Raw genomic sequence first — 13,220 nt, 5'->3', positions numbered from 1 at the left:
TACCAGGGATTGGTGCAGGAAGAGGGGTAATAGGACTTGGCAATTTTGTTCTTCCCAAGTGAAGATAAGGATCCATTTTAAAGTTATATTTTACCTGTCTGCTGTGTACAAATGACTATGTTTTCAGTGAATATCTGGTAAATTGGCAATTTTGACTCCAACTTGAAAGGAGGAAAGCAATGGCTCTAATAACCAACATTTGCTGACAAATAGTGGCAATAAAAACGTCTGCAGCTTCAATATTGGTGATGATTGAGGCTGGGACATCATTCTGGGATTACGGCCTCTTAGGTTGCTGATAACACATCATGTTTTTGTTTGTAAGACAATGTGTGTGGTGTGTGCAATGAGTGGAAAAAATTGAAGCAATGGATCTCAACAATAATTTAAATTTTTCTCCATCAGATTGTCACCAATAAAAGTAATTTTGTTCTGTGCCCTCTCCCCACAGAATGTACCAGTAGAATAGAAAGTTTGTAAAGCTCTTTTATTTACTGCTATATCTCCCCAAATGAGAATAGGAACTGACACGTAATACATACGGTGTACTGGCATGTAATACATTTATGGTGACTGAATAAGTGAATTAATTAAATCTTATTATTATGATAAATTTTGTCTAAAGAATGCACTGAAGTTACTATTTTATCCTAGGACTGACTGGATGTATCAGGTTGTTTGAGGTACTTTCTATAGTTTCCCCATTTACATTATGGAGATTAGTGAAATTTAAAATAAATAAATAATACATTTCAATATATTTTAGTTATTTAAAATAAATAAAAAATACATTTTTTATATCACTGAGCCTATCAATTCCTATAAGATGGTGAGGCAGAATATAAAAAGAGTTGGTGAAGGCATGGGTTAGAGCCCCACATATAGAATGTGTTAGCGAGATTCTTCATACGCTGTTTCATCATTGCCAAAGAACAACACCCTCTCTGTCTGATTCTAACAGTTGTTTGATGTTTGAAAAAAACTTTATATGAAATAATGTAAACAGGGGACACCTGGGTGCCTCAGTCAGATAAACCTCTGCCTTCAGCTCAGGTCATGACCCCAATGTCCTGGGATTGAGTCCTGTGTAGGGCTCCCTGCTCAGCGGGGTGTCTACTTCCTCCTCTCCCTCTGTCTTCAATCTCTCTCTCAAATAAATAAATAAAGTCTCAAAAAAAAAAGAGTGTGAACATAGGATAAATGTAAATGTTTGTTATAAATTGTATATAGCATCATTATAAAATAAATAAAACATTGTCCTTTAGATACCCTCTACCTTCTACTCCTTAAGATTGTCACAAAATTGGAGAGAAAGAGAAGGTGGAGAGAGTGAAGGTTAGTCTTCTATGTCAACTTGGCTAAGTTAGGCACCCAGTTATTTCAAACAACACCAATCTCGATGTTGCTGTCAAGGTATTCTGCAGACCTGGTTAACATCTACCAACAGTCAACTCTATGAAAAGGAGATGACCCTAGATAATGTGGGTGGACCTCATCCCAGGCTGAACAGCCAGGCAAAAACTGAGATTTCCTGGGAAGAAGGAATTCTGTATCAAGACTGAAGTCTCCCATCCTGCCTGAGTTTCCAGCCTGGCAGCCTGCCCTAAGGATTTCAGACACGCCAGCCCCCACAGTCATGGGAACCAATTCCTAAAAATAAATACCTTTATACATGTTTGTGTGGATATGCATACGTGTGCATATTTACACATGTATGCATGTGTCTATGCATGTATATGTGTGTATGAATGTATATATTGTTCTGTTTTCCTAGAGAACCCTGAGTGATGCAGAGAGAGAGTGAGCAAAGGAAAAAAAAAACCTATTTGCATAAATGGTTTCCATTTTGTAGTAGCTTTTCTAACCTAGTGATTCTTCTGAACTTTGGGGGTATCTGAGTGGCGTGTGCCAAACGCATGGATGAGTCAGAAAATCTACAAGGTGATGCAGGGTGAAGTGTGTAGCAGCTCTGCTAACCAGTGAGCCCATGGAAATCCCAAGGTTACTCTCACCTCTCAGATCAAACAGAAACTTCCAAAAGTTTTGAAGTCCAGGCTCTCGTAACTAACACTGTGCCATCAGCCTGCCAGATGGGAAGGGCCTCACAATCGCACAAAAGTTCCCCTGGGCGTTTGGGTACACTAGAGTACATCAATAGACTTGGTTTTGCATAATATAACATATAGATTTTTTTTTCCCCTTTAGAAGCAGAGAACTGGAGTGCATGCAGACCTAAAAGAACAAAACAAACAAACAGGCAGGATGTTGGGGGGAGAAAAAAAAAAACCAAAAACAAACTTGCTTTGAACAGCAGGAGACGATGTTTTGGCAGCTGAGCAGGGCAAGAGCTTCATGAGCCGCTCTTTAATGCTGCGCTTGGTGCTGTTCTGAGCGTAGAGGAAACCTAGAACATATGCGATGGGTTCTGTTAATGCTGTCTGCGGAAAGAAACGGGCATGCTGCACGGCTTATCACAGGAGGCTGGGCAGGCAGGGGACGGATGCAGACATCTGCTAAGCAGGCAATCACAGGCAGTGGGTTGGGACCCCAGAAGGGGGAAAAAAAAAAAAAAAGGAAATAATCCCCCCCCTTTCTCATTATTTAGGTTTTCTTTTGAAAACTTTTCCATATGTTGCATTTAATCATATGGTGCATTAGCTAGTGGAAATAGAATTTCGCGAGTCTTTTTGAGCAGTTAAAGTAAAATTTGGTGGCTTTTTTTGGCCTGAGGTTGGGAAGATCACTGAAAGAATTAACGGGATTGAGCTGTCTATATTCAAACCAGAGTTGGGGCCCATGTGACAATTTTCTGTTCTCGTTGCTCCCCGTCTTTGATTACAGAGGCGATAGACGCCCTGAATAAATCATTCACACCGCAATCACCTGTTAGTACCTTTGCCTTCCCTGAAAGTGAGACAATAGATGTCCTTGATATTCAGCCTCATTAGCACAAGTGGATATGCCCAGAGATGCAACTTGGCTTTTTTTCACATGTGCGTATTAATGGACAGAATTATTCAAGCAAAGTAATTCCAGAAGAAGCAAGGCTTGTTCACAAAATGTTAACCCTGGAATAGATGGGAGTTGTATATGTGGATGGTTACAGACCAGTCAAGGAAAATCAATAGCACTTGGGTGGTCAAGTTAAAAAAAAAAAAAAAAAAAAAAAAAAGCTTGGAACAACTGTTGGTGTCAAGACCTACAAGACCTACATCATTAACTTGTCCACTCAGTGCCCAGGCCTGAATTTGTATGTTAATATATAAATATATATATAGTCCCCCCTCCAAATTAATTCAGAAGTTGTTGAATATAAGGCAATAATGAGAGAATCAATTCAAATCTAGGTTAGACCATCTTCTATCTTTATAATATGGGCCTGGCAATGCATCATGTGTTGTTTTCTACTTTATAATTCCTACCTTGGAATTCTAAAGAGTTCTGACCACAAGGCTACTAATCTATTTCCTTTTGGGGATGTTCTACCACATCATCAGTGTGCACTGGGTAAAAACCTGAAGAATCTTTTGTGTGGGGGAGGACAGAGAACTAGTAGATACATAAATCAAATCATATAATTTCTCTTCGTAAAAGCTCTCTATAACCTTCATGCTATTCTTTGGGGGAAAAAAATCACACTTCCTACCACAGACACCAATCCCTGAATGAGCTGGCCATGCCTTACTCTCTGACAACATTTTAACCATCCTCTTGCTCTGGACTATTGGCCAGTGGCCAGGCTATTCTTCTTACCTTTGTTGGAACTCATAAAACAAGTCTCTCCTCTGCCCTTGACACTTATATGGTACGGAATGTCTTGTTTATTTAATATCCCACGTGCTAACTGATCATCTGGCACATAAGAAGAGATCAATAAATGTCTGACAAATGAGTGAATACATTTACTTTCAATACCAAAACAAGACCTGATTTCATTTCCTTGATTAGTATCTAAGTTAGTTTTTTAGCTTATAAAATAAATCAGATTTACATAGAAAGAAATATTTAGTTGGCTTCTTCCTTGTACATTTGTAGAGGGACACATCCATCTAAGTACTGTTTCCTCTATAAATATCTTCTGGAACATTAGGATTTTGCTTTATTTTAGATTCCCAAGCATGACATTCTGCTCTCTTCTTTGGACATTTCAAATCCCTGCCTCTGTATGCACAGTCTGGTGACCCTTCACCAAAGATCAACTTCAAAATGTCCATGCAGACTTTAAAACTCAATACAAGCATATTTACTTCTGGTTAACTTCTGCTGTGGTATCTCCACGCTTCCTGAAGGAAAGGGCCTCCTCCATCCCCTGCTCTATCTTTTCTGTTGTTTCGGCTGCACTTCCTCCTGCTACTGTTATGGGTATCACATCCTACTATAGGGTGAGACCCTATGCTGATAAGGAATTAGAAAGAAAAGGTTCTACCAGGCATTTGCAGTAGGAGAAAGGCTTTAATTTTACCTAGTACCCAGCTCTTCCACTTCATGTTTGATTTCTTGGTGTCCAGCCAAACTCCATAGTCACCCCTGAAATTGTCACATGACAAACACTCAAGAAATATTTGCTAGTTGCTTGATTTCCTCCTTTCCCCTTAAATTCTGATACCTGCCAAGCTCACTCTCTCTATAACAGTTGCTGGACTCTCACGTCTAGGTGTAGAAGAGGGAGCTTCCTGCCTCCCAAGCTCAGGCTATTAATGGTTACTCCCTGACTCCACCCCAATTTGGTAATTAATGATGTTCTCCCTTGGAACACCTTTTGAACTGGACTATAAGGTTTTGAACTGGACTATACGTTTGTTGTTTTTAATCAGGAGCCAGAACTCCCAGATTTTAGTTCTTGTTCAGTGACCTTGGACAGGTTATTAAACTTTTTTGGGTTTCTGTCTTTTTTTGTAAAACAGAAGGACTTATACTAAAGGATATTTATTGTAAAAACACAGTTTAAGGATCCTTTTTAGAAATACATTTAAATAGAAATTGTATATGACTTCTAAGTAGTTTTTATTTCCTGGTAGATAAACAAATCAACTTTTATTTGACTATAGACATTATTCAAATTCTCTAGGGTCTTTTCCTTCAAAATAAATAAGAATATGATTTATCATAATTGTTGAAAAATGATATAAACAAAGTCCCCCAAATGATGTGGAAAAACAAATATTTTATTTTATTTTAATTCTAGTATAGTTATCATTTAGTGTTATAGTAGTTTCAGTTATATTAGTGATTCAAAACTTCCATACATCACCCAGTGCTCATCATGACAAGGGCCTTCCTTAATCTACCTTGTTTTTACAGTGTTTTCTCCTCAATGAGAACTTTAGCTTTCTTAAGTCAGGTTGTAGACATCATATAATTTCCTCTATCTCTGTACCTCTCTCTCTGCTACCAGGTATTTCTGCTCTTTTCCTCTTAAAGTGTAGTGGTTGAGTGGTCAAGCACTGTAGTGAAACAGCCTGAAACCAGATCCCAGTATCTTATGACATTGGGTAAGTTTATTGAATACCTCTGAATCTCAGTTTCCTCAACAACAGAATGGATTAGTAATAATATCTACCTCATAAATTTTTTAGAATCTAATGAGATAATAAAGCACTTATTTAGCACAATGATTGTTCATAATTTCATGATGTACATTCAATAGATGTTAATTTTTTTTTTCAATTCTTTGGGTATATGATATTTCCTCCTACCTCAGGTCCTTTCCAGATGCTATTACCTCTAACTGAGCTTTTCTTTCTCCCCCCACCCCTTTGTGGCTTGGTTAACTCCTGTCTGCCTTGAGATTTCAGTTCAATATCACTTTCTGAGGAAAAACCTACATGACAGATGAAACTAGATTATGAACAGCTCTATTATATTCTTGTAGAGTTTCCTGTATTTCTCCTTCATGACATTATCATGAATATAATTAAAACAATTGATGACATTATTTTATATTTGACACATATCTTTTCTACTGCGGCATAAGATTAAGGATATCTACATTCAGCTTTTAGAGAGTAACCATTGCTGACTGTTATCCCACTGTAAGAAACCATAATGCTGGTCAAACCATATGATGCAACTGTTTTCAAGTACTGAACAACAAGAAATGTAGAACTGTAGTACTTCAGAGAAAAGAAATCTAAGCCAAAGCTTCGCAAGTGCCCTGGCTCTTTCCACCTAGTGGCATGTTCTTTCCATAGTCCAGAGGGGTACAGATCATGCTTATAGACCTCAGAATTCTGGACTTCCAAAGTGACTAAAATTTGCAGGAGAAGGTGCTAGAAAGGAGAGAATTGGTATGTGTGCCAGAGGGAAGGATTTGTGAGAAGATTAAATGTGTGTTATTGTGATGATTAATTTTATGTGTCAACTTGGCTAAGAGGTGCTCTGATAGCTGGTAAGATATCATTTGAGTGTGTCTGTGAGGGTGTTTCTGGAAGAAATGAGCATTTGAATGGGTAGACTAGTGAAGAAAATCACCTTCACCAATGCTAGTGGCATCATCTAGTAAGTTGAGGGCTTGAATAGAACAAAGGTCAGAGAAAGGGTGAATTTGATCTCTGGCTGAATTGGGACATCTATCTTCTCCCACCCCAGACATTGGCATTCCTGATTCTCAGGACTTTGGGTTTGGACTAGAACTATACCACCAACTTTCCTGGGAGATTGTGGGTCTTCTCAGCCTCAATAACTGTGTGAGCCAATCTTTCATTGTATCCATATTTATCTACATGTCTATCTCCAATTGGTTCTGTTTCTCTGGAGAACCCTGACTAATACAGTCACTGATCAAGGCCTGAATCATGCATGTTCAAGATCAGATTCCATAATACCAAGGAGGCACAAGCTGCCAAAGGGCTGAGAATTGAATGGAAATACCAGAAGTCATGTCATGCTGGGAGATGAAATTCTGACCCAAAAGGAAAGGAAAAAAAAAAAAAAAAAGAAGGAAGGAAGAGATAAAACCACACTGCTGCAGTAAACACCACTGGAATTCACTGGAGAGCTCAGACAGACCATGTTTTTGAGGTAAGGATCATTTCCTAGAGTAAGGGCCATATCCTATGACTACATGTAAAACCAAAGTTGACCTATCCTAACAAATTATAGAATGAAAGTTGTTAAGACCAGAGGAAGTGCTAGTAACTATGGAATGCCTTCCAGAACAATACTCAACACTCTTGAAAAAAAGATAAAATCCAAACTCCTTACACTGCATTTTAACAATCACACCATCGAAAATGAGCTGACTTGTTAAGGAATGGAAAAATGTGACCCATAATCAAGTTCTTGAGAAAAAGGATCAATAGAAACAGACCTAGGGATGACACAGATATCAAAATGTGTAGAAAATGGCATAAAGTAGAAGATGGTCCTAGCAAGTAACCAACTGAAAAATTGGGGTAATGAAATTAAAACTATAAAAAGGAAACAAATAAAAATTCGAAAAATGAGAAGTAAAATATCAAAAATATAAAAACTTCCTTAGGTGGACTTAACAGCAGATGGGAGACTACTGAAGAAAGAGTTGTGAGCTTGAATAGAGATGAAAAGAGACAAATCATCCAATCTGAATAACAGAGAAAAGGTGATTAAAAGATAAATAGATTTTTAGTAATTATAAGAAGATATCAAGTCATCTAACATGAATGTATTTTTTTTTAAAAAGATGAATCAGGAAAGAAGCATTTGCAAAAAAATGTCCCAAATATTCCAAATTTAGTTATAATCATTAATGTACAGATCCAGAAAACTTATTGAACCACAATCAAGATAAATACAAGAAGAATCATGTATAAGCACACCATAGTCAAATTGCTGGAAAAAAAATGGGGAAAAAAGCTTAAAAAATCCAAATCTAGAATAAAAAGACATATTACAAATAGAGATAGAATAATATAAGAATGGTTTCTTACAGAAATAGCAGAGGCCAGAATACAATGGAATAAGTTCTGGGGGAATATATAGACTTTCAATCCAGACTTCTATATTCAGTGAAAATAGTTTTTTGAGAAGGAAAGTGAAATAAAGATATTTTCAGACAAACCAAAGCTGAGAAAAGTCATAGCCACTAGAGCTGCATTACCAGAAATACTGAAGGAATTTCTTTAGGGCTAAAGGAAATGATGTGTTATGAAGATCTACAGATAGAAACAAAGAGCAAAATGAAGAGCCCTGGAAATTGAAAATACATAATTTTATTTCCTTTGTTTAAAACAACAATGACAAAACATATTGTGGCATTCATTATATTTATAGACATAAAATTTGACAATATCATAAGGGCGGGAAGGCAAATGCAAATTTACTGATAGTACATTTTACACTAAGTGGTATAATATCAACACTAAGTAGTCTGAATAGAGGCAGGAGACATATTACAACCTCTAGATGCTAGGGAAATGGGTAAGGAATAGTAAGAGAAGGTGCAGTTGAAAAGCCAACTGAGGAAATAAAATGGAATACCAAAAGTATTCAATTAATTGTGAAGAAGTCAGGGACAGAGGAGTAGAAAAGCAAAGAGAGCATAAAAAGACAGCAGACTATATTCAACCATATCCTCAAATCAGAAAGCAAATCTTTCTTATCTACTACTGTATCCCCATTACCTTGCATAATGCCTGTTATATAAAAAGTGTCAATCAATATCTGCTGAAAGCATGAAATCAGATTATATGTTATATTATGGTCTCAACATATACAGATTAGCTGCATGTCTATAATTAGCAGATACATTTAAAATCTTCATGGTGTATTTCCTCAGTGTGGGTGAAGCAGTCTCCTCCCCAACTCTAAATGGACATCTGGGTATGAAGGCTTTCTGCTAAGGATGAGTCTGACTACATTCCAAAACCAATAATACTAAAAGAAATTTTAATGTTGAAGGTTTGTCAACCAGCAGAACACCTTAGTATGCAGGACATTTTACCATCATGAACACTCTTTGATAGATTAAAAACCTTACATCACATAAATATTTATTCATTTATTTCTTTTTTTTTCAAACAAGCTTTTATTGTAGCTCTTATAAACATTTAAATAATGTTTATTGTATACTATGGATATAGATGGGTCATATAAGAAAAAGTCCCTGCTCTCCAGAGTCTAACCAGGTACATCAGTATTAACACCTATTGCATTGCATGATTAATTTGCCAATTTCCTTCACTAAATCTCAGATTTGCTGAAGGATTCTGTGCATCCACTAATTCATTTATTCAAAAATCATTTATTGAGTGGTTAGAACGTGCCAGACATGGTCCGGGTGCTGGGAATAATGTGAGTGAATAAAACAGACACCAACTCTTACTCTTTTTCATCAGACATTATATTCAGAGAAAAATAAACAAAAATAAATAGCAAAATATAAAATTTGTCAGATAGAAAGCAAAGATGAGGCATAGAGACTTCTGTTGGTGAGTAGGGTTGGGAGGTGGAGTGGGAGAGTCTGGTATTTTTCAATGTGGTTGCCAGGGAAGGATTCAGTGGAGTTATATTTGAGCAAGCATGTCTAATGAGATGAGAAAGTGTCTTACTCTGTTTTGATCATTAGCATTATTAGCAACTACTGCAGCATATTATATATATTAGGCACTAATATAGGTTTGTTCAATGATTAATCTTCTCTATTTATTAAGTTTTTCAATTAATTCTTATGGACACCTACATGGATGGATTAATACCTTAAATTAATTGGCTATATAAACCTTTGAGTCCAATGATCTGTTCATAATTTATGGCCTTAGAGATCAAAATTAATCCAATTCCCTTTTTTCATCAAGAAGTTAGGGGCGCCTGGATGGCTCAGTGTGTTAAAGCCTCTGTCTTTGGCTCAAGTTATGATCTCAGGGTCCTGGGATCAAGCCCCGCATCAGGCTCTCTGCTCAGTGGGGAGTCTGCTTCTCCCTCTCTCTCTGCCTGCCTCTCTACCTACTTGTGATCTTTCTTTCTGTAAAAACAAAAACAAAAACAAAACAAAACAAAAAAACAAGCACCTTAAAAAAAAAGCACTTCAAAACTCCTGAAACAAAGTAATACAAAAAGAATAAAAAGTAAGAGTACAAATAAATAGATCACTGCACATTGTGATACAATTGAATGAAAATGTCTTCATTTTACCAGTGGGAAAGATTTCATCTTAAAAAGTCTGACATTACTGAAAATTAATCAGCCTAGGGTGTTTGGCCCATATTTGTGACCCCCTCTCTCCCCAGATTTCAGTGGTCATGTATCTCAGTGGTCATTTTGCACTGACTGCTTTTCCTGTTCTACAATAAATGGCACTACATGTAAATGTCAGGTGTCCACAGTGAGTGATGGGCTTGAATTATGAATTCAACAACTAATGACAACAGTGATAAACATGGCAATTTTGCCACAATGAGAAGCATGCTTATCTTCCTCCATTTGTAGTACAGCTGATAGCAAGAACGAATACTTTCTGTGGCTTTGCACGGGAATAAAGTCTCCTACTCCATAACTAACAACCCTGTTCAGGTTCTTTCTTGTGCTTTTGAATTATGGACAATTCCTAGATGTTCAGCCTGTGGATGTCACATGGAGGAAAAGAGCTAATGATGTTTCCATAGACATGGTGTCTTCCCTGGAATCAGTAACTATGACCAAGCGCCAGGAGTTTCAGTGGCACTGTGATCCATCTGTATGTCCCTCCTTTGAATCACTTGCAAACTGATTTTATGAGCAGTGACTTGATATTGAAGCTAGGAAGTATATTTTTGACTAGTTGCAAATGTGAGCTTATCTGACAGCATATTTATTTTTCAGATAAGCTTATGGCTTATAAGCACACACACATTTTATTTTGTATTTCCAAATTTATTTCTAAAAAAGAAGGTCCCAATTAATTTGGGGTTCATAATCTATTGAAAACTGCTGCCAACTATGCCCATTGATACTGGTCCTGCTGTCAGTTCTGGATGTAATTGTTCACCTTTAGGAAGGGCAACAGCAGGGTTAATGACTGAAAATGAGGGGAAAATATCTACATTTAATTTTGAAACTTTATGAATGTTGGAGGCAGAGCTCTGACCTTCCTAATTGACTGGTTTTGTTTTCCCTGGTTGTAAACAAGTTACATTTTATCTATCAGTTAATCCAGAATGAGGAAGCCAGAAGGTACCTGAATTTGCTGGAAATGATCTACAGAATCTAAATGCAAATGGAGTAAGTTTGACTCTACTTAGAGATGCTACTTGAAGACACCTGTTTCTCATAAAATGAGTGCCACTCGGTCTGTCAGCCATTCAGACTCCCTCCTGTGTCTCTCTCTGTCCCTGTTTTCTCTAGCTCACTCTTCCCCTCTCTTCCTTCACTTTTGTCACTTCTTTACCTGTCTCTTTCTTGCTCTCTATCTTTGTGCTTCTCACACTCCAGGTTTTTCTCCCTTTGTCCTCCTATATCTCTATTTGTATCTCTTTTTTATCTTTCTCTGCTCTCTGTCCTTCCCTGCCTATTACTCAGTTTCTCTCTCAATCAAGGCAGGGTTCTACTGAATTTTCTTTACCTTTGTGTTGACTGCAAGTCTCGTGAAAAATGCAGAGAGAGCTTTAGTCAACAGAGTACAGGATAATTATTGTACCTTATTGCTGGGCAAATATTAGTAAACAACTGGATGGCTAAGAGCTGTAAGGCTTTCTAAACCAGTACTAAGTGCTTGTGATTGTCCACATTAACGCCCCCTTCTCTTGGCAGAATGAGTCAAAGAATACTAGCAGAAAACAAAAACATGGAAAAGTTGTCAGTTTTCTTCGGGTTCCTTTAAAATTGATCACTGAAACCCAATTTTCCTTTGTTCTTCTGCACAAATGACCCAAACTGCGTATATGGTGAGATCCTCTGTGTGGGAGCTGGGAAATTATCTATAGTTCTCTATAAGTAGGAGTTTTCCCTGGACAGTGCCAATTTACAACAAGGGTCTTAACATCTCATCTGTTAGTATCCACTTTTCATGTCCAAAGTGTTCCAATTTAAGATGACAAATTACATGAGCAACAAGTGTGGTCTGGTCCCATAATGTTCAGTCACTGTCAAAACGGCCACTTCATTACATGGTAAATAATGTAAATGTGCAATTTCATTTTTAAAAATAGCTATAAGTATGAGCATCTGAGTCGCTTAGTCAGTTAAGTCTCTGTCTTTGGCTCAGGTCATGTTCCTGGGGTCCTGAGATTGAGCCCCGTGTTAGGATTCCTACTCAGTGGGGAGCCTGCTTCCCCTCACCCCCCGCCTGCCTCTCTGCCTACTTGTGATCTCTGTCTGTCAAATAAATAAGTAAAATCTTAAAAAAAAAAAAAAAAGGTATTCTTGCCAACATAAAAAATGTAAATAATTTAGGATGTATTAATTGTAACATTTGTAGCAGAAAGTCTTGCCACTTTGGAATCAGAAAGAACTAGTTTGAATCTAGGCTTTGCCATTTTTCATTTTGAGACTTTAGATAAGGAACCTAACCTCACTGAGCCTTTTTGATCTCACCTGTAATCATGGGAGAAATAACGTCAGGATAAACAGTAAAGCAGGAACGTTCTCTACATTTCACTTGAATGTGATCTTGCCCTTAGAAACGAAGGACATAAATAATACCTAAAATGCAGTGTTCTAACACAACAATAAGAACTTTCTATGTGCCAAGCACTTTATAAGCATTATATCATTTAACCTTCCTATGAACTCCATGTGGAAGATAATAACATGATAGCCAAATTATAGTTAAGGGAATTAAGGGTATAAAGCTTTGAAGGGGCAGGACCAGGATATGAGCACATGTCCATCTATCTCAATCTGGGTCGACATTCTGACTTCTCTACTACACTAATGATGGCTCTAATAAATCACCAGAACACTTCACTTATTGGGTCTGACTGTGTAACCTTTGGCTATAGCATGTCTGTTTTACTTTGTGGGGGTTTCTTTATTTCCTTCCCCAACCCCTCAGTTAGGCTTCTTAAATCATCCTATCTTGAATATAGTGCCAAAAACTTGGTAACCTATGTTCCTTTACTAGAAATGCTGCCTCTAATTCTATTTTTTCTGTAGGACATCTATCAATTTCCTGGTGGTATTAAAAAGTAATATTGCAGTTGAAGAGAAAACTGCACTAGGAGATCCAATTTCTTCATCTGAAAAATGGTGTTAATATGTGACACTTACTAACTGCAAGGAAGGTAGGAGATGAATGAAGTAATTGTTTCTGCAAAATCTTTCAAATG

The 13,220-nt window shown here is 37.2% G+C and overlaps 1 protein-coding gene across 5 annotated transcripts in view; it reads right to left on the bottom strand.

Moving 5' to 3' along the window:
- The window catches only part of KCNIP4 (potassium voltage-gated channel interacting protein 4), a 1,144,126-nt gene that overhangs the window by 142,562 nt on the left and 988,344 nt on the right, over positions 1–13,220 (bottom strand). Inside the window, exon 2 of one of the 5 annotated variants that reach the window (XM_044225907.1) lies at positions 2,303–2,404. The exons of the other annotated variants lie outside the window; for them this stretch is intronic. Within the exon in view, the coding sequence (XP_044081842.1) occupies positions 2,303–2,404 (102 nt within the window). The remainder of the gene's footprint in view (positions 1–2,302; positions 2,405–13,220) is intronic. 5 annotated transcript variants of the gene reach the window in all.

This window comes from Neovison vison, chromosome 11, assembly GCF_020171115.1.
Source record: "Neovison vison isolate M4711 chromosome 11, ASM_NN_V1, whole genome shotgun sequence".
NCBI classification, from domain to species: Eukaryota; Metazoa; Chordata; class Mammalia; order Carnivora; family Mustelidae; genus Neogale; species Neogale vison.
The sequence above is the reverse complement of the archived record's forward strand: the minus strand, read 5'-3'. Positions and strand labels throughout refer to the sequence as shown.